This window comes from Protomyctophum parallelum (genome assembly GCF_964188405.1).
Source record: "Protomyctophum parallelum genome assembly, chromosome: 19".
In the NCBI taxonomy this organism is placed as follows: Eukaryota; Metazoa; Chordata; class Actinopteri; order Myctophiformes; family Myctophidae; genus Protomyctophum; species Protomyctophum parallelum.
Window position 1 is genome coordinate 9,682,779 of NC_139717.1, and position 20,609 is coordinate 9,703,387.

Genomic DNA, 20,609 nt, shown 5'->3' on the forward strand with positions numbered 1-20,609 from the left:
TTTCACTTGAGCACCTGCCCCTCTAAATGTCTGTGCACTGTGCACTGTGCACTGTCTGCCGCTCACAGTGCAGGGCATTGCACTGTTGCGACGGCTGTGTGGTGTTTTGAATACCTAACCATCGCTAATGAACCACATTCCACCTGGCATCCCTATTGATGCCTCTGTCTGCCAACAGCCGTGGGCCCGTGGCTAGAGCCATGTCTGTCCCAACCTCGTGCCGTATGTCAATGCCTGCAGGGAGTTTGGCACACACGTCCACTTGGACTCAAGGGTGAAGAAGTATGATTAGGGTAGGAGGCCAAAGGTTAAGTGCACTGTTCATTAAATACCTCCATTCCCTACATATAATAATGGATTGCATTTTTATAGCGCCTTTGCACTATGTGCTTACTCAAATCACTTTACAATGGTCCGATGGTCCATTCATTCATACATTGGGAGGTGAAGCTGTCAAGGCCAGCGTCCTCACTTCGCACATTCACACACACCAATGGTGGCATCCACTGGATATAGTACGGTATATAAGTCTGGATAGCTATGGATGTAACTGCAACTGGTTGGCAGAGGCATACAAACATGATGAATGTTCATCGTTACGGAAAATAATTCTCAAAACACCTATATATTAAATGTACAGTATATATGCTACACTGGTGTCAAGCACACCACACGTCGCTTGAGCTTCTAAATCAGGTATTTTCGCCGTGTGACACCATCATCTGACAAAAAATACAATTCAGGCTTTTGTTTAAACTACCTTCAATCTGCCTCAAACAGAAGCAGCACCGGCTGGGTTGTAATAATGGCATGGCTTACCTGTGAATCCCTCACGTCATATTGATGGTATCATTCTTGCGAGGTAGAGCTGGAAACGTTATGTTCTCGGTTCGATCTCCAGCTACCCCTAGGCGTCTAAGCAATCTGAGACCAGATGTCGATGTTTACGCTCCTTAAAGACCTAGTGAAATGAAAAATATGTTTTTCACACTTTTAGAGCATATCCGTGCTCATCATATGGGCATACCTAACAATAGATGCCAAAACAATGGGAAAATGTCAATGTTTGTGTATTTTTGAGGGTAGCCAGAGCGGCTATGTAGAGCTTTGAGGGTTTTTGTAAAGACAACACAAACATTGAATGCCATTGACAATGATTGGCCAGTTTTGAATGTTTGTGTAAACGCAAACATTGTGTAAACACAAACATAGAAGACAAAAGTGAGGACGCAAATTGTGATTGGCCAGAATGAGATGATGTATGATGATAAAAGCGCCCCTCACGTCACACAGGTGTGATTTTTACATTAAAAGTCCATAAAAAGACAATTTTACTTCCTACATGTGAACGACAAACGTGCTGCGTGATGACGTTTGGCTACTCTTATGAATATAAATTAATCTTGATTGATTTCATTCACCCGTTTCCCATAGCTGCACGTTCCTCCAAACACAGCTGATCTACTCCGTTTTTAATCTCATTCAAGATGACATCCAGACAGTGACTCGTTTTAAACTGAATCAGCATGCTAAAATATCTATCTGAAAACATTATAGGTTAGAAAAAAAGCCACGTAGTAGCAAACATGCATTTACTGGCTGTCTCTCTTTCACTTGTAAACAAACACTAGCTCAATCACTGCACCTGTGTGCAGCAGAGCTACTAATAGCCTGAAGGGATCTAAGGCTCTGATTGGTTCAGAAACATGCAGGCGTCCAAGTCAGTCTGACTTGGATAAAATGCCCGAAAGAACCATTGCAGTCCGACTTTAAGTCCTCCTCGATCCTGTGGTGGTCTTTGTTTCATTCCTAATAAGAACAACTCTAAAGTACAGTAATGGGAGATGCTGAGAGATTCAGCTGCAGAGCTCTGAATCTGTCTTGAGAGATTAGTGTACGTGTCCTTGAGGCTTGAGCAAGACACTCAACCCCTAACTGCTCTGTCCTGATGAGCAGGATGGTGACTTCCCTCTGCCATCGGTGTGTGGGTGAGTGTAATGCACATGGTAAAGCGCTTTGGATTAAGGCCATATGAATGCACCACTTAGACAGCTCGCTCCATAAAAACAAAGGACCCACCCAAAGTCTATTTTTGTTCCCATAGCTCTGTTGTCATGCTGAATGATCTCAGACATATAGACACCCTTACATTTAAACAACCACAACACAGGTTTCCTCCAGCCCCAACCACGGACATGCCAGGTTGGCGCCTGTTCAACAGGGAGCGGAACTGGGAGGGGGATAGCATGGGAAACTCCTCACTGTCAGATGAAAAGAAGCAGCTGGTGACTCTCACGTGTATAGAGACACACAGGGACTACACATGTCACGCCCCCAATTGAGACAGCGCAGCGGCCCCACATCTGGTCCGCTAGAACGGTGTACTGCAATTATTATTTGTTTGAACATTGTGTCCAATATTTGATGAATCTATATGTATATTTGTATGTGCCTTTTATTTCATTGTTAATGGTACAAGATAACGGGGTTGTGGCTCTTTCAGAGCGGGAACTCTGGGGGGAGGGAGGGGTAAAAAAATCAACAATGTTTGTATGCTATTTTTGAGTGGTGCAACCACTCCTACATCCAGCAATGTCCGTGTACCTGTATACCTGTATACCTGTGTACCTGTGTGAGCACGAGTGGTGTGCGCATTTCACACGAGAGAAGTATGTGACTTATGACGTTTGGCTGCCACCTGCTGGACGCAAATCCAACTTCTGACTGCCACGGTCTGTGGTCGCTAAAGAAGGAAAGGCCGAGCCAAAATAATAGCGTCAATGCTAGCGAGCTAAAATATAGCCATCCTTACTCTAGAAAGCACCAATGTTTCCATCTAGACCACCGGATAATCAGCAAAGACCTCCGAACATCGCGCTAATTGACCAAACCACGGAGAGCTCCGTAGATTAGGAGTTATTCAGCTTTTAGTTTTCCTGTATAATGGGAGGTGGACGGGACCGCTGTTGCGCAACCCGGTCAAGGATCGCTAAAGAAGGAAAGGCCGAGCCAAAATAATAATGAAAACATAGTTCTCAGCGACGCGGATTGATATCCATAATAAAGCGAATCTGACGGAGCAGAGAGAGAGAGAGAGAGAGAGGGGGGGGAGTTGCACCACTCGGTTCACACAGGTGTGATTTTTTACTCATAATGTGACTTGAAAAATTTGAAACTTTGATCAAAAAAAAGAACGGTGTACTGCATGCCAGTCCATAGAAGTCCATTGAAACTCCACTGTAGTTAGCCTACTTTGTATGAAATGTCTTTGTCAACATATTGTTGGTTTCTCAATAGAGGATGTATTTCACATTTAATTTACCACTCGAATGCAGAGCAGAGGGGAGACGGCAGACAGAGAACCTGTCGCTTTTAAGGGACGTCACTGCCTTTATGAGGCTACGACTTTGAAGAGTGGAATTCTCAATAATAAATCCCGATCCCGACTGACTTCGTTCATTCATTCATGACTATATTTTGAACATGTCACAGGCTTATATATATGTTCTACCTACCGGAGTGTGTTTTACTGTTGTCAACCTGTTGTGTATTTAACTTGGCTGAATAGGAAAATAACCCAGCTAAATGGAGTGACATATCCTTATCCTGACATTTTCAACTACCTAGTGAATTCTCCAGATGAGTATTAATAATTAGTCTTGCAAGATGCTGTTTGGATAATATTCCACAAATACAAGGGATAAGACCGTGACATATACTGTATAGTGTGCGACCACTTTAACTAACTTGATTTACAATGCTAGCACTTTGGCACACATATATTATAGTACATTGTGGGTTGTATATTGAGTTGGCAGGTATGTGACATTGAAAAGGACAAATCAAACATATGGGACACTTTATTAGAACACAAAAACAATCGCTACAGCCTCAGTAATGAACCAGTGAAATGAGGTGTTTTATGATGCCTCTCATAAGGATTGCATTGACAGCTGTAGTACACCATTCTAACAGACCTGAAGTGGGCCCGCTGTCTCATTTGGGGGCGTGACATTTGTAGTCCCTGTGTGTCTTTATTTGAGGAGACGTGGTTGACTACACTACACCCTCCCCAGGAACAACAAGTAGGGGTTGGCTGTGACAGGGACACGACCAAATTCCCCCAAATACACAAAAAAAGGTTAGAAAATACAAAAAGAGAAGCAGTCTTAGTGTTCAATACTGTATCTGTAAGATGTTTGTGATATTCTGTCTATCCTTTTAAACTGTACTGTACCTATTCTGGGCATGTCTGCGCAAATAGCAGATCTACAAGCTCACATTGCGTCGTGAGCTTATAGATCTGCTATTTTTGGTGTAGAGAAAAAAAGGGGTGGCCAAGTATAGATCCCTGGGGGACCCTGGTCAACAAAGTAAGGTTTAAGTGGTTACCTAATGAATAGGTGGACATGACATGTAATGTTGGAGCTAACCTCTTGTGTTGGTTCCAGGCTGGGGACGCGTGTCTGCATGTAGCGGCCCGCTACAACCATGTGGCCATGCTCCGCATCCTCCTGGGGGCCTTCTGCTCCGTGTCTGAGAAGAACCTGGTAAGAAAGGCTCCAAATGTAGGATTTTCCATTGCAAAAAAAGTTAAAACACACCACTCGACTCAAGACCTAAACATACTAGAATCCACCGTGGTGCATCGATTGGGCCTGTGTCTACGAACACAATTGGCCGTGTTCGAGGAGGGAAGCCAGGTGCACTATGTCACTGCACATACTGTACCCCTAAGGGCTGGGGCAGCACCAATCAGTAGGGATGACTTCATTGGCCTAATGACTAAATTGGGAGAACAATGCAGGTTAAAAAATATTTGGCTTCTCCAAAGTTTTTGAAAAACAAGAACATAAAAAGAACATCCATAATTCAGATCTGTGCCAAAGTATTTCAGGATCTTAGAGCGCAAAATGCTCTTTTCTGAGTTAGATCCTCCATGCAAAAGAGGTTCTGTTGCACTTCTGAGTCACTTACAACAACATTCATCTGCTGTATTTACATACAGTATACACCTGTATACAAGCATTGTGACGCATAGATGTTTTAATAGTAATTATCTACACATCTCTCTCTCTGTCCCTGTTGTTTTGTCCTGGGTCAGTCTGGGGACACACCTCTACATGTGGCAGCTGCTCTGAACCACAAGAAGACAGTGCGGCTGCTGTTGGAGGCTGGAGCAGACGGCAGCATCTCCAACAATGTGAGGGAGTGCCTGCGGGCCCCATTTGTTCTACATCCTTAATGCCCTGCGGCTTGGTTCTGTGCTCTTCATAACTGTAATGTCAACATCAACACATCTCTGTCCAGAGTTCAGTAGAGACACTATGCTCTTTAGGGCTTTTTATAACGAACTAATTACCTCTCAGAACTATATTTAACACTTTGTCTGCCTATAATCTGTTTAAATACTTACTTAATACCCGCTGCTATTTTATATGGATATTACCATATATTAAATTTGACTGTGCGCATTTCTGTTCTGTGTTCCTTTCTTCTCTATTATGTCTTTCCCGATTCTAACTGTTCCTGTTAGAAAGTAATATTATGTCCGAGTCTGTCTATGACAATATTCCAGTTGTTTCTGATTCGGACTGTGCCTTTGCAAGCAGACTAATGCATGAGTGTTTCTCTGTCTGCAGGCTGGCCAGACAGCGTTGGACCAGGCCAGAGAACACAACAATCCAGAGGTGGCTCTGCTGCTGACTAAAGCCCCTCAGGTGAGACCAGTCTGACATTGACGTTTATGGTGTTGTGCTCCTTTAGTTCAGTCTTGGCTGTCACATCTCGATATGTTTTGGAATTCCCGAAAGGCATTAAGTCATTGCATTATGTTGTATATTCCCAGCAGCATCCGTTAACCACTTTAACTGTGGCATCCCTATTTTGGGCATGCCATTGTAGGCTTGAATGATCAGCCTAAGAAGGCTTAGGCTGAAGCCCAAAGCTTTTATGCCTATCCTATACTGTATGTTGGTTTATTTACAAAAGTTCAGTGAATGAACACGTTTCTTTTTTCTTTCCATTTAGCCTACTGTTCATTTACTAAATATTACTGATGAGCTCAAAACCTGAAACTCACATGGTTATCCTTGTTGGAAGTTATCCTTGTGATTGTGATTTTCACTATTTTGAAAATAGGCCTAATGTAAGTGATGTTGTAATCTCATATCTTTAAAAAGAAGAAAATAAATAAAGACATTACAGTAAAGAAATGTGTGATTATTTTAAGTAGGCCTACTTATGGGTGAGTACCTATATGCAAAGGGCTATATGCATGCATGCGCGTGCACGTGATATGATTAAAATACAGCCCTACTATAGTTATAAAATCCACAGCACACCACTGCATACAGTGACAATATAATAGTTTACAAAATGTTCTATTTCAAGTGGATGACAGAGTATAGTCAATTAGTCATAGTGCTTGGAGTGTGAACAATGGACATCCATTGAAATGGTTAATGAGGCTTTAGGCGTTTAGCTTCCACTGGGTTGACACAGAATACATGTCCTCCACATGACTTCACTCCACCATCAGCATCAGACTCATGTCCCAACCAAATTCATTGTAAAACAACATCATTTGGGGAGAGATGTTAGATTAAACGCATAAAAAATGCAGGAACTTCAGAACCTTGTTGCCACTTGAGTATTGAGAGGAATAATTATGATGAAATTATGCCTTTAATACTGTGTGTGTGTGTGTGTGTGTGTGTGTGTGTGTGTGTGTGTGTGTGTGTGTGTGTGTGTGTATTTCCTCTGTCTGTCTGTCTGTCTGTCTGTCTGTCTGTCTGTCTGTCTGTCTGTCTGTCTGTCTGTCTGTCTGTCTGTCTGTCTGTCTGTCTGTCTGTCTGTCTGTCTGTCTGTCTGTCTGTCTGTCTGTCTGTCTGTCTGTCTGTCTGTCTGTCTGTCTGTCTGTCTGTCTGTCTAGGTCCAGAGCTTCACACGTGGCAGGAGTGTAAGGAAGAGGAGAGACAAGCTAAAGGCAGAGGGCAGAGCCCAGTCGGTGCCCAGAGATGAGATGCTGCCCAGCAAGGTACACTACACTACACTACACTACACTACACTACACTACACTACACTACACTACACTACACTACACTACAGTGACCGTTGTCACAGACAAACTCGAGTCATCACAGCACCGGAGATTTGTTTAACCCATTAACACCTGTGGTCGATTCCAGAAATGCCATCTAAATCAGTAGTTCTCACACTTTCGAGATAAAAAAAAAACATGTTCAGAAAAAGCACCTGTACAAGCTCGCCGCGCGGCACAAAGTGACGCACTGTGGTTGTTGTGGTTCTTTCAGAACAGTGTGTCTGCCGCTGAGGACACCCAGAGCAGTGAGCGTCTGGCTGGCAAACACAACGACATCGCCGACACCAACGGCAAGAGAGGCAAGAACAGGAGGCACAAAGACAAGGTACAGCAAGCTGTCACAGTCGCCTGAGCCACGTGAACATTTCTAAAACTATTCAATAAGAGTGAGATGATAATTGTAGGTAGGACTGTCCCCATTACAAATTTAGGTTGACGATTAATTGTCACACAAATTAATGATTTCAATTGTGTTTTTTGCATTGAACATTGGAACGTTTGCATTTTAGGCTTTGTAATCACAAGTTACACAGGACAGATATGACAAATAACTTAAATATACAACAAATAACTTATACAAAGAAATTATTGACAAATTTCCTATTTTTTCTTTCAAAAAAAAAACAAGCTGCTATTTCTGCTGTCTCTGAAAAAGAAAATCTGACATTTCTCAACAAGGAAACGATTGACAAATATGCAAAAATAATTGCGATTACGGTATCTCAAATAATTGCGATTATGTAATAATTGTGACAGGCCTAATTGTAGGTAGATCACACAGCCCTACACAACATGCACCGAGCAATAACCAGGCGCTTGCACGCTTACAATCACGAGTGTTCATTTAAAGCTGAAGTTTGTAAGATTTACATTATAGCCATGTTCAGGCATGCACAGTTTTTTCTTCCAGATGGAGGGGCTGTGTGTATGAACGCAATATTCCATCTCAGTAGGAATCGGATCGTACATGCAACAGACTTTATGATGGCGGGCTTGACTTAGTCTGGGTGATAACCGATTGAGCACAAAGTGGCTCAGTGTGTGAATGGACATCTGCTTTTTTATTACCGGTGTTTGAGTTGGAAATATTCACTCAAATTCAATTAACCAATCCACAAGACTCTGTGTTGGTGTTGGCCTTGGAGACCAGTAATGGGATGTATTCCTGAGAACGAGTTTGATGAATGGAAGTATTTGCTTTTAACAGTGATGAAAAGTATGAAGGTGATTTATTTAACAGAGATTTATAAATGTACGTGTAAATGATGGTCTCTTCTTAAGGAGAGAGAGGGCCAGCCAACTTTAGTGTATAAAGTGCAATGGTGGGTATTATATGGGTCACATGTGATGAACCATAGAGCAGAGTGGTAGATGGCATCTAGGGGTTGGCCTCTTTGATCCACTTTCTGCAAAACAAGGGGAAACACTATTTATTACCAAGTTTTGCCCGCAATGTTGATCAGGTTCTCGATATGGAACTTGAAGGTGAATTTATCATCGATCCATACGCCCAGATATTTATATTAATGTTGGACTCTTTCAAGTGGTGTACCAGATAAAGTGTAATTTTTTTTAAATTGTAAAATCAATCGATTTTGCTCTGGTGAAAAACATGCACTTTGTTTTTCATAGGAATATTTGTCATCGGCAAAGTCGGTGACTGTGTAATCTCTTATGACCTAAATGTTTGTCTGGGTCAAAGTAAAATAAAAGGATATTAATGAACTGAGGTGGTCTTTCCATGGGCAGCCTGCCCTGTCGGACCCCCTCCGCCGCAGGGAGAACAGGCACGGCGAGGCAGCTCACAGGAGGAAGGCTAAACAGCGGGGGTCCTCCTCCCCCCAGCCGCCAGGACCTCCACACAACTACAAGGCCTTCCAGCTGTACACCCTGTACCGCGGCAAGGACGGCAAGATCATGCAGGTGAGAAGAACGCTCACTGCGCCGCAAATCACCCCCATCTTTCCCCTGCAGCAATTCAATGCATTAAGATCTGAAATCTGAAATGTTCAAAAATAGCAGATGTGTTCACAGCCATGATCTTATACATAAACGCAAAAATCTAAAATGAAACAGATGTTTTCCCGGTTGTAGCTGTAGCTCTTCCATTCCAACATGGAAGGTGATGCTGTTATGCTGTGTTTTATATATAATATATTATCGCTGTCTGGCACTTTAAAGTTTAAATCACCATATTTCATAATTATATGTTTTTTCATAAATTAATGCTTTTATAATTTGACGTCTGAAGTTGCGAAAATAGCTGATCTACAAGCTCACAACGCATTGCGATGCTACGAATGTGCGATGTTTGCTATTTCTTTGGATACTAGAATTTCGGGCCGCTACGCAGCCCTCGCATCTGGTTCCCACCATCGATTCGACCGACATGTCCGAGTCTTAGACAAAACATGCAGGCAATGTGGCTGCACATGTGATTGAGCCGAACCTTGGGTTTGAGCTGACTGTTGTGTTGGCATGCAGGCTCCTCTGAACGGCTGCCGCTGTGAACCTCTCATCAGCAAACTGGAGAACCAGCTGGAGGCCACCAAGGAGGAGATGAAGACGGAGATCCACACCGTCCAGGACCTGATGAACAACAAGATGGGTCAGCTGGACCGCAAGAACAAACACCAGGTACATGTCACAGAGTACGCAGAAATTAATACACATTTTGAACATTCTAGCATAAGTATAAAATAATACCGAATTCAGGATGCTTGGTGTTCCACAGTTGAACATATGATGATTATATTATATTAACAAGGATGGGATTTAAACTTTTTTTAGGATGGCTTTAGCGTTCCACACTCTGGAAAAACCCACACATTTGTGGGAACTGTCTGGTCTAGAGGGGCGGATTCATATTTTCCCGCGAAAATAGCTGGTGGATCCTATTGGTTCACCAATCTGTGCGCCCGCCCCCGCCTTCTCCCCTCACCCCGGTAGACTACAGCGGAGAACACTGCGCCTCTGCAGTCTGCACTGTTATTGGTTAGCGAAATACACGGTTCACTCCCACTCCTATGCCATATTTCCTAGCTCGTTCGCCCCAGGCTTTTCTTTCTTTCTTTTGGAAACAAAAAGCCTGCAGTCCCCGAGGCTAGGGGCAGCAGCTAAACGCTAGCCCTCACATAGTACAGCAGGCTCATTCAGTTGATTAGCTTCATCTCGGGGATGTGTGTTCATTCCAGCTGAGTGCAGATGTTGCTCTAAGTGTTTTGAACTTTTGATAGTGGTCATGCGTACGCCAATGGGCAGCAGAGCATTGAACTAACGGGGCGAGAATTTACTGGCTCCTGTGACGAGGACAAACAGAGCGTAAAGCACTTTCGGAATGATATTATATAGGATTTTACTTTCTGTAGAAGATCTTCAATAAAACATCTTTCCCAAATTTGCTGAGCTGCTATTTTCGCTTAACCCTTTAAAACCGGGAAAAGCATATAAAAATAAATCGTGAAAATTTGTGCAAATATTTGAATATATATATATATTTTTTTTTAAAGCAAACTGGCACAAAATATTTTGAGATGGGTGTCGGCGGCCAAATACATATAATTTTGGGTGTCCTTGACATGAAAATGTTTGAACACCACTGTTATAGCAAAATAGATTTTTTTTCTTTCAGAAAACGGTTGAGATTTAGAAAACATTTGTGTAGACTCATCCTCAGGTCTTAATGGGTTTAGTGGTTAATATACTGACAGGAGCTAGGGTTCCATTCCATTCCCCCCGAGGTCATCCATATATGAATAATATATGAAGTGATGGTCCTGTAAAAAGCTATTAACACATTAGACATACATACGTTCTCTCACACACTCCTACCTGGGAAGATACCATGCAGAATATCGTGTACCATGCATGCATTATGTAAGTCAATGGTTCTTCAACTTTTTATGTCAAGGGCCCACAAATAGATATGGCTTTGGCTGCAGACCACCATCTACACTATATTTCGCACCAGAGACACTCTACAAATTGTGTTGTACTGACACGATAGTGACATGACATTTATTGTTATTTTATAAGCATGAATTAATAGTTAATAGGGAACTTTGTCCTTATATTATATTTGGATGCAAGTATACTGTAGGACCGGTTGTTTCATGGTATTGTGATCGGACTTGATGGTGTGTAGTGTATCACTGCAGACAGAGTGACATAAAGTACATACACACAGACGGCCTGATTGCAGTGGTTGGCAATCGCTGTAATTGCTCAACTAATACAAAATGGGACAAGATTACATTCTTACAGACAGACAGCCTCATTACAATAGTTTTTACAAATCGCTTTAATTGCTCAACTAATAGGAAATGCAATGAAATGTGATAGTTTTTTATGCCGTGTTGTTTTGATTATGCCAGTGGTTCTCAAAGTGGGGTCCAGGGACCCCAGAGGGAACTTGAGGAGTTACGGGGTCTGTAACATATTGCATTCCACTTTAAAAAGGGAAAATCAAACTGGTCATGAGATGAAAATGAACTGTATTGTCACTCGGGTGTTAAGCCTTACATGACGTGTTAATATGTCTCAGATTCGGGCTCTTGACAAGATGACTGTGGAGAGGGTCTCTGCTGAACGGGGCGAGTGCCTCCATCGCATCGACCAGCGGGCTACACAGGAACGACAGGAAGGGGAGAAGAGACAGGTAGAAGCACTACAGCAGCATTCAGCACATCCACGTTTCAAGTTGAATTACTCAAATGAGCAACTAATGGATACAATATACAATATTATGATACTTCCAAGAAAATAATGCTACTATCCAAGAAACCTTGGTCATTTAGGATGACATGTTCCACACAATGATTGGCATCAACAAGGATGGGATTTGTGCCCACACATGCAGAGAAGAAAATGGATGAGTTGTGAATTTCCTTTGTGATTTTGCTCTTCCACTGGCACCCTGTTATACTACTAAGGTACAATAAACAGTTCGTCAAGTTGAACTAATGCAGATAGGCCAACAACGTCTGAATACACAAATCCAATCTGATCACTTGCAAATAAGTGCAGTGTGTCAGTCAGTCCTACAGATCGTATTTGAGAAGCAAATCAGATCTGACTGCAGTCTGAACAAGGTCTGCAGCCTTCCTTCTGCATGTGACTTCTGTCAGGTCGCTAAACTTCTCCATGTTTTTTTTGTTTCTCCTGCCTTTTATCAAGCAGGCCTCAATAGTCAACGAGCTAAAGAGCTGGTGCCTGACCAAGCTTCAGAACATGGAGTCGCGGTTCACCGGGGACAAACTGCAGCGCTCGTCCTCCATGACGGATGGCCTGAGTGAGGCCGATGTAGACGGGCTCACGGTGCTTCCTGTCGGGCAGGGAGGCAGCGGTGAGTGCCTGGCGCCCGGCGACACCACCAGCGCCTCTGCGCTGCCAGACGATGCCCAGGAAAACTCCGGTGCAAAAGAGGGAGGCTCGACCAAACACTACTTTGTGGTGCATGCAGACAGCTCCCCAGGTATGCAGGTCACAAAAACGCACACACACAAACACTCAATGAACAGAGACTTGTTTTAGCACATACACTACATGCTTATGTAACTCTGAGCACATTACGCTTCAGTTGTGACCTCTGTGATGTAAATTAGCGACTGCTTCCAGGCAGAACATTATCCGCGAAATGTTCACTTAAGTTGCCGGAGGCATGTTTCTTATTATTCATGAATGCATACATCTACAACAATACTAACATATTAACAGCATGGATGGAATAATCCAGAATGATTCAAGCGGTTTGCCGTTTTGAGGTTTATTTCATCAGAAATAATATGCGGGCATTAAATAAATAAATGCCTCCAACAGACGGCGAGAGGAACCAGAAGGCAGAAAGTACCTCCCCGGCTACAGTGTCCATCCAAGTGGTTCGACCCAAGGAGCGTTCCCTGACCTCTGCCGTCCCCCAGAGGCGGCATGAGGAACTGCAGGACGTGGACAGCTTAGAACGCAGAACCAGGGCCAACAGAGGCAGCAGTCTGTCCCCTGCTACGGAACGCCGCTGCAGCGGGAGACAGGAGCACAAGGACAGGGACAGAGACCGGGATCGGACCAGACACCACAAGAGGCACTCCCAGGGCAGGACTAAGTCTAAAGGCGCCACGTCGGGTAGTAAAACACAAACTCTGGAGGTGTTCGGGGACCGACCGCCAGCGGGGGAGCACTCGTTTGAACAGGAGAAGGACAACATGCACGCCCTGGAGGTGACGCAGTACTTCTTCGAGGCGGTGTCCACGCAGATGGAGCGCTGGTACGAGAGGAAGATCCAGGAGGCACGCTGGCAGGCCGACCAGAAGGCCCAGGCCGACAGGGCTGCACTCATAGAGAGGATCACCTATCTGGAGGACGAGCTGCGGATGTTGAGGACTAACCGACAGGATGACTGCTAACACACACACACACACACACACACACACACACACACACACACAATACTGGAAGATTGTCCACTGCTAGGACTTGGAAGAACTGGAACTACATGGTTGTCTAATAGAAGAGGAATCACGACAGAACTAGCTTGAACATGTGTAGAGCGTCTAGTTGTGTGATCATGAAGACTAATAGATCAGATGCTATTGCATACTCACACCTGTTCTAAACAGGGCAAATCACATATAACTGATCAGATTTAGCCACATCCGTGCCACAATAAATTAAGTAAACAAAAACGATACCAGTATTTGTTCCTGAATAAATGAAGGGTTTTATTCCAAAATACATATATATGCTAACATAGGGAAGGGGGGGGGGTCAGTTCATTTTCAAAACCCCATGATTATGTCATTATAAATACTTTATTGAGCAAAGGTCTTAACCACTGTATTTTTTGTTGGCCGGGCTCCCGCAGGGGTTTCATTCTCCTAATCTCTGGATAGTTATGGATATGGGAACAAAACTCTTCAGAATCATCCTTACAGTTACATTTCATTGTAACCTATCGGCAGCTCTCACTGTGCATTTCAAAACAGTAGATATACTAAAGCTAGATGTTTCAAATGGATCTATTGTACCATTTGCAGTAGGTTAGGTAGGCTACACAATAAAACATGAAAGGGCATTATGACACGTGTTGCACAAGCACAATTAACCTACTCTTTTCTACATATTGTCACACATCTCTAAGTGTACATTTTATGTGCTGAGAAGAATCTCTTAACATCACATGACAACATTTGGGGGGATTCTGAAAGTCAGCAATGGTGTATACTGTATAGAATATCAGCATAATAAGCTTTATTTTATTATTATTCTTTCTGCATGCTGGAAACCAGCCTTGTGACTTAAGCCCTGTACATAATTCATTGAACAGGGTCCCCCACAGGTCTGTACTTGGTCCCCTCCTGCTTTCTCTCTATATCAAATATTTTCTCTGAAAATAGCCTATCTAAAGCTTGCAACACAATGTGTTTGTAGTAGGGCCGGGACTAATTGCGATTAATTTAGATTAATTAACTACAGAAAAATTAATCGCGATTAACTACAGATAAATTAATCGCACCTTTTTTTTCACCGCGGAACGTTTCTCACTGGGCGCTTTTCTATAGTACTGAAAACTGGAAATAATAAAAAGTCACCCCATTTTGTGTTGCCTAGAACTGGAGGTCTGACAAAAAACAGTAACAATATGAAGTAAGTACAGCTTTGTGATGTCACTGAGATGTACTTGTTACTGTTACTATTTTTTTTTCAGACCTCCAGTTCTAGGCAACACAGAATGGGGGGACTTTTTATTATTATTTCCACAACAGGTATATTAATGACAGTAAAATGTTGAAAATGAGTGGTATCCTGTAGTCACTATTCATTGATTCACTGGGATACCAAAAAACATTTAAAAAAAAGGTTTCTCGCTGTTCTCGGGTTGAATATTGATATGCGATTAAAATGCGATTAATCTAGATTAATTAATCGCAAAGCCTCTGATTAATTAGATTATTTTTTTTAATCGAGTCCCAGCTCTAGTTTGTAGAGCTTGTGAATTTGCTATGTTCCAAATTATGACAATAGGGACACTAGGGTTCATGTGGTTTAGAAGGGCTAACCATGGAAGTGAAAGTGGCCAAAAGCAACAAAGCACTGAAGACCCAGCCCAGTCCACATTAAGCATTCTTAGAGGGTAGAAATTAATTATACAAATGTCAGTTACTTGCATTTCTGTCCACTGACATCACAGACAGGTTTGAATGCACACAGCACATACATTCCTGTACTGTGTGCTAGTTTCTCTCGAGTTACAAATGGAACACTGAAGATTTTACTGTGTGGGAACAGTCCAAAATCTAATGATCATCATCCCAGCATGGGAAATATTTGGTCATTTAGTTTAGTTTGTAAATTACAGCTGGCCATGATGTGAAAAGGAGTGATCCCACACACGCCTGGAACTTGTAAAATGTTAATTCAAAAATTATGTTTCAGCACAAACCATGGCCAGAGGTATCAACTGCAGGATCACTCTTTATCTATTAGAAGTGGATTATAATCGCATCTATGATGCATTTATAAACTATTACGCATTACATTTTAGTGAAGACCTGGCCATGTGTTAATAAGCACAATTACATCCAGGTACAATACCAAGGTAACTGTGCAGAATAATTCCAATTTAATTCTACATATTTGTAATGATTAAAAAATAAATGAAATGCCCGTTTTTTTATAGAAACTGCATTCCACCAGTCACAACACCAATACAGCACTTAAGTCTTTTCATTCATGAAAAGTATGGCGGGGCGACAATATGGGCAAAATGAAATATCACAATAATTTTGAACAAATACCTCAATATTCATATGATATCAATTTCCTTTATCTGATAGCTAAAATAGCTGATCTATCAAGATGGGCTATTTTAACAATTTTATTTTTGAAAGTATAAAACAAACTCATAATAAACACTAATAAAACTCTTATGCCATATCACAATATTAGGATATGGCGGCGATATATCTAGTCTCGTATCACAATATCAAGTATCAACGTATTGGCCAGTCGTGATGATAGAATTGAACCTACTCCCAACTCAGAAAATACATATATTTTTTGCATGAAGAATATGCATACGTGTGTGGCAGTATTACTTGTCTAGTGTATATTGTACAGTATGTAGTCTGCCTGCTGCATTCAAATGGGATGTTAGCTGTTCATGAATGAGTTTGTTGATATGAGTAATGCACTCTGTGGAATTATGCCAGACAATGTATTTTGTAATAAAAAGTCAAGATGACAAGATTCTAACAGTGTCTATGTATTTACAGTATACACATTAATGCTTAGATTGTAATTCATCCACAAGAAAATAAATAGTTTTCCATCACACAAACAATATCTAGATTTGGAAATGTCACCACTGTAGTTTAATGGTGGTGTACATTATAAGTCTTTGTTTTGCGCCTGAAACAGTGCCCATGGTGGACTATGCATGGCAGGGGCGTCCTCTTCCCTGAGCCAGGCCTAAACCTGACCGCATACCAAATAAGTGTTAAATAGCGCTACAGTCCGATAGCAATCGTTGCTACAGTGTTTGTTCAGTAACCGGGCTCTCCCCAAAGCTTATAGAAAATCAACCAATATCCCATCACTCATATAGGATAGACAACGAAAGTTATGAAACAAACACAAATAAATGAATGCAGACGAAATTGCAACTAGAACACTGAAATGGAAGCAGATACATCTTTGTGGAGATCTCTCTCTCCTGATTGGATGAAATTGGTATCCTGGCCTGAAAACATATTTTCTGTTCACTAAAGAGTAGGAGAAACCCCTGTAACTGAATAAGCTTTGCTCTACGCTACAGCAATGCTTACCATCATAATCCATCATTGTGTCTGGGTAGCTCAGTCGGTGGCGGTGCTAGAGCTCTCGCCTTTGGACCAAAGGTTCATGGGTTCGATCCCGGGCACAGCCAACTCAGCGTCTGAGCAGCACGGCTTGGGTGCAGCAAGTTGTGTGGTAAGTACTGGGAGCTGATGGTAGGTGTGGCTCCACCTCTGCATCCATCTCCCAGGGGTCTAGCGCATTGTAACGGGACAGCTTTAACTTTTTTTAACGTAAATAATAACAAAGACAAAACTAAAGAAATCACTTACACCACGTAAGCCTGTCAGTGTCTAACTCCAGGCGGAGTTGAAAGCTCACCAGTTGCTAATGTTATAAGCAAGCATTATTGCACAGTGCTTTTAACGCAAGCAAATCTTAGGTACTTGACAGTGAAAACTGATCTGAAAACAGCAGTATAGAACCCCTTTGTGTATCAATATTCCTACTGGATCTTGTCCAGGCAGTATACTGGATATGAGTGACTAATCAACTTCTGGTGTCCCATTGTGGTGGGAAAAATGTGTTTCTATAGTGCCTTTATCCAAAGCGCTTTACAATGTGCGTTACATTCACCCATTCACACACAGTGTCGATGCCCAAGGACATCGACACAAAGCTAGGAGTTGGAGGCGGGGATTGAATCGACGGCCACTCTACCTCCTGATACATTTTGCCCTAAGCAGGTTTGCAATTACCTTGTGGTCAGGAAATAAGTGATTTTGGACCATCTTTGGATATCTCAGAAACCGAAATAATGTCTGATGTGTGACTACACTAAAGCCTAATTTACGCTTCTGCTTTGTGTTATATTTCTTGCAAACAACACATTTTAACCACTTAGACCCTATATACTTGACGAGGGACCTCCAGGGCTCTATACTAGGGGCGGTGGTGGGGTGACCATAGCTGAGTGGTTAGTGAGCCTGCCTGGGGAGCCAGAGCCCCTCGTTGTCCCAGGGACGATTCCAGGCCAGGTCAGCATCAGCAGTAGCAATAGTATTTCTGTCTACTCCAAGGGCTGTATTTTGCGTGTCTTAAGTACCAGGTCTTATTCCCTAACTTGAGTAAACTAAAGACCTGGAGGCGTGATCAATGCCATTTGGCTATTCTGAGTGGCCAAAGAGCATTGATCATTTTGCTGAAAGTTCACCGACACCCAAGAATAAGGATGGTAGAGTCCATGTGGTTAAACAGAAAAATGTGTTATTCTTTTTGTTGGCAAGTGACACCGTCGTGAGACAAAGAATACTGTACAGTACATTAAAGAGCAGGATGCTAGATGAAAACTAGCTATAAACCAAATGCTGGGACTTTCATTCTAGCCGAGTAGTCCCTTCAGTTGGTCTGCCAGCTGCTATCTGGAGGTTCTGCTTCAAAGTGAATGTGCCCAATAAAGTTTGAGAGTTACTGTGGGCGGCGGTGGATAAAAACAGATGAACAGATCATTTCAATGCCCAGTTGAGTCTCTTTAACTGTGGGCCAGCGCCAGTGTTTTCTGTAGCGTTTCCAGATGGTTGTTTGCTTGTGTGATCATCATACGGATGGCATCCTGGAGGAGATGGGAGAAAGATGTCAGCACTTCTTCTGACTGACTACACATACTGTACTTCATGTCCTAGAATGAGCGAATAGGGGAAGGGCGTCAATGTCACCGTTGTCACGTGATTCTCGGATGCGGTTTTAAAATATCGCTGACGGACTTCCGGTTCACGGCCTGCGACCTGTCGGCCTTCAAATTAAAGGAGTAGTTCAGCAAAAAAAGAGAAGAAAATAAATTACACACCCTATGAATCGCATTCTTGAGCCAAATATTTTGATGGCCGGGTCATCGGTCAATAGGAGACTTAGGAATGCTGGAAAAAAAATTAAGTATTCAAAGCTTCATGGGGTGCGTAATTGATAGAACATAAGTAATTTTTTGACCTACAGTATACACTTTGTTGTACGATGAATAATGAAAAATAGCTGATCTACAAGTTTGCTGTATTTGTGACTTGTAGATTAAGGCTATTTTCACATGACCAAAATAGGGATGCCAGGTTTAAAGTGGTTAAAGTTAAACCTTCAGGCTTCACAAACACACAGAGACTCAACATGATCTGATGATTAAAGGTCATTCATTATTACACACCAGGAGCGACGCGAATACCGTAAATGGTACGAATATGTCAATGCTAATATTTTGGTGATGCATCATTCATAGAGGCTGATGACTTTATTTTTGCTGATGTTGCTTAATCACCTCGTTATAATAGCGCTCACTAAATAAATGAACCATTCCCCCACCTGGTTTGTGGCCCCTTTATTCCTCTGGAACTCGTCTCTGGCCCAGCCCCTGAGGTATTTGCGGTCTGCCTCGTCTGGAACCTGCCGTATGGTCCTCAGCATGCTTCTATAGATGCCCAGGACCCTCTGCCTCTGTAGGAACTGATGCATTATGCCAGGACATCAACAGAACAGGGTCAAAATACTATTAAACAATGAGGGTGTTGATAAATTATAACTCTATAAGGTTGTATAAATGGAACCAGACTGGGCACCTGACATTAGGACCAGTGTTCTACAACTATGCCATCATTCATACACTATAAAGCAGGTGTAGTCAACCTATTCAGGCTATAATTCCAAGGCTGCATGGTGTGATCACCTGTGCTAAACAGTGAAATAATACATAAAAAACACTAAAAACACAGGATAATACGAGTATATAGAATGAGCAATTAATCAATAATGAAACCTAACAAAGAATGGCAAAGAATATTCGGCAATTTTTCTTTTAGCTTTGTATGTTGATTGTCTATTTTGGGAAAAGATCTACGCAGGTATAGGCTATATAATGACATTCCCCAAATAACGACGCCATGTATAAAGGGATTAATAACATATTCACCATCGTACTCGTTGTTTGCTTTAAGAATCAGTTGTGAACTTGTGAATCTGTCAGTGAATGTCAATGTCTTGACAGATTACTCAACACCAGGCTGAGTTGACAGATGTCTCACACTCGCTGTAAGCACTGGACCAGGTCTAGCCAGTCACCAGTTAATAATAATAATATAATAATATGAACGTCACATAAACCCGCAGGTCGCGTTTTGATCTCATGTGCGGTTCTTTGCTTCTCTCACCTGTTTTAAAGTTAAAGCTGCCGGTGGTAACCTTGACACAGACATGATCTTTCGGACAGCCTCGCTCTCTCTGGCACGAGACAAGTTAAAAACCGGATGTTATGACGGAACTTCGGGTTTGCTGGCAGCGTCTAGTGAGCTAATCTAGTGAGCTAATGTAAGACTTCCGGTGGACGATCTCTTCAAAATAAGAGTACCCTCTAGAGTATTGAAAAAAAGTTTAATTTGCACATTAAAACTACAAATTAAGAATTTAAATGATGCTATATGATGCTATAAGACACACATTATGTTTCTGTGTAAGAATAAGTAATTAAATCCTTATAATAATAATAATAAAGTTATCTAAATGGATAAATGCTATTCACTGGAGTGCATGGACTTTATAAAGTGGACACTGGACAAAAGACGGCTCCGCAAGGCAACTATCTGGACATACCCACGCGTTCGGGGAGATGTCCTATACCACACCCCACTCTCCGCTAAGCGGGAGAGGTGTAAAATTCACAGTAGCAGACCTTCTACTGGGGTCAAGGCTGACAAAA

The 20,609-nt window shown here is 42.2% G+C and overlaps 2 protein-coding genes across 5 annotated transcripts in view; one reads left to right on the forward strand and one right to left on the reverse strand.

Moving 5' to 3' along the window:
- The window catches only part of ankrd6b (ankyrin repeat domain 6b), a 61,611-nt gene extending 47,024 nt beyond the window's left edge, over window positions 1-14,587 (forward strand). For 3 of the 4 annotated variants that reach the window (XM_083790680.1, XM_083790683.1, XM_083790682.1), the window contains 10 exons: window positions 4,452-4,550; window positions 5,105-5,203; window positions 5,643-5,720; window positions 6,935-7,039; window positions 7,317-7,430; window positions 8,855-9,028; window positions 9,590-9,742; window positions 11,649-11,762; window positions 12,281-12,578; window positions 12,923-14,587. In XM_083790680.1, coding sequence (XP_083646806.1) covers window positions 4,452-4,550; window positions 5,105-5,203; window positions 5,643-5,720; window positions 6,935-7,039; window positions 7,317-7,430; window positions 8,855-9,028; window positions 9,590-9,742; window positions 11,649-11,762; window positions 12,281-12,578; window positions 12,923-13,503 — 1,815 coding nt within the window. In that variant the 3' untranslated portion in view covers window positions 13,504-14,587. The remainder of the gene's footprint in view (window positions 1-4,451; window positions 4,551-5,104; window positions 5,204-5,642; window positions 5,721-6,934; window positions 7,040-7,316; window positions 7,431-8,854; window positions 9,029-9,589; window positions 9,743-11,648; window positions 11,763-12,280; window positions 12,579-12,922) is intronic. The other variant, XM_083790681.1, reaches the window with a different exon arrangement.
- A 3,535-nt stretch (window positions 14,588-18,122) lies between these two features.
- On the reverse strand, window positions 18,123-20,143 carry lyrm2 (LYR motif containing 2). Its single transcript, XM_083790685.1, has 3 exons — window positions 20,065-20,143; window positions 19,223-19,363; window positions 18,123-18,485 (listed from the first exon to the last, which is right to left on the reverse strand). The coding sequence occupies exons 1-3, from the start codon at window positions 20,107-20,109 to the stop codon at window positions 18,405-18,407; spliced, it is 267 nt and encodes an 88-aa protein (XP_083646811.1). The 5' UTR covers window positions 20,110-20,143; the 3' UTR covers window positions 18,123-18,404.
- Window positions 20,144-20,609: the final 466 nt, after the last annotated feature.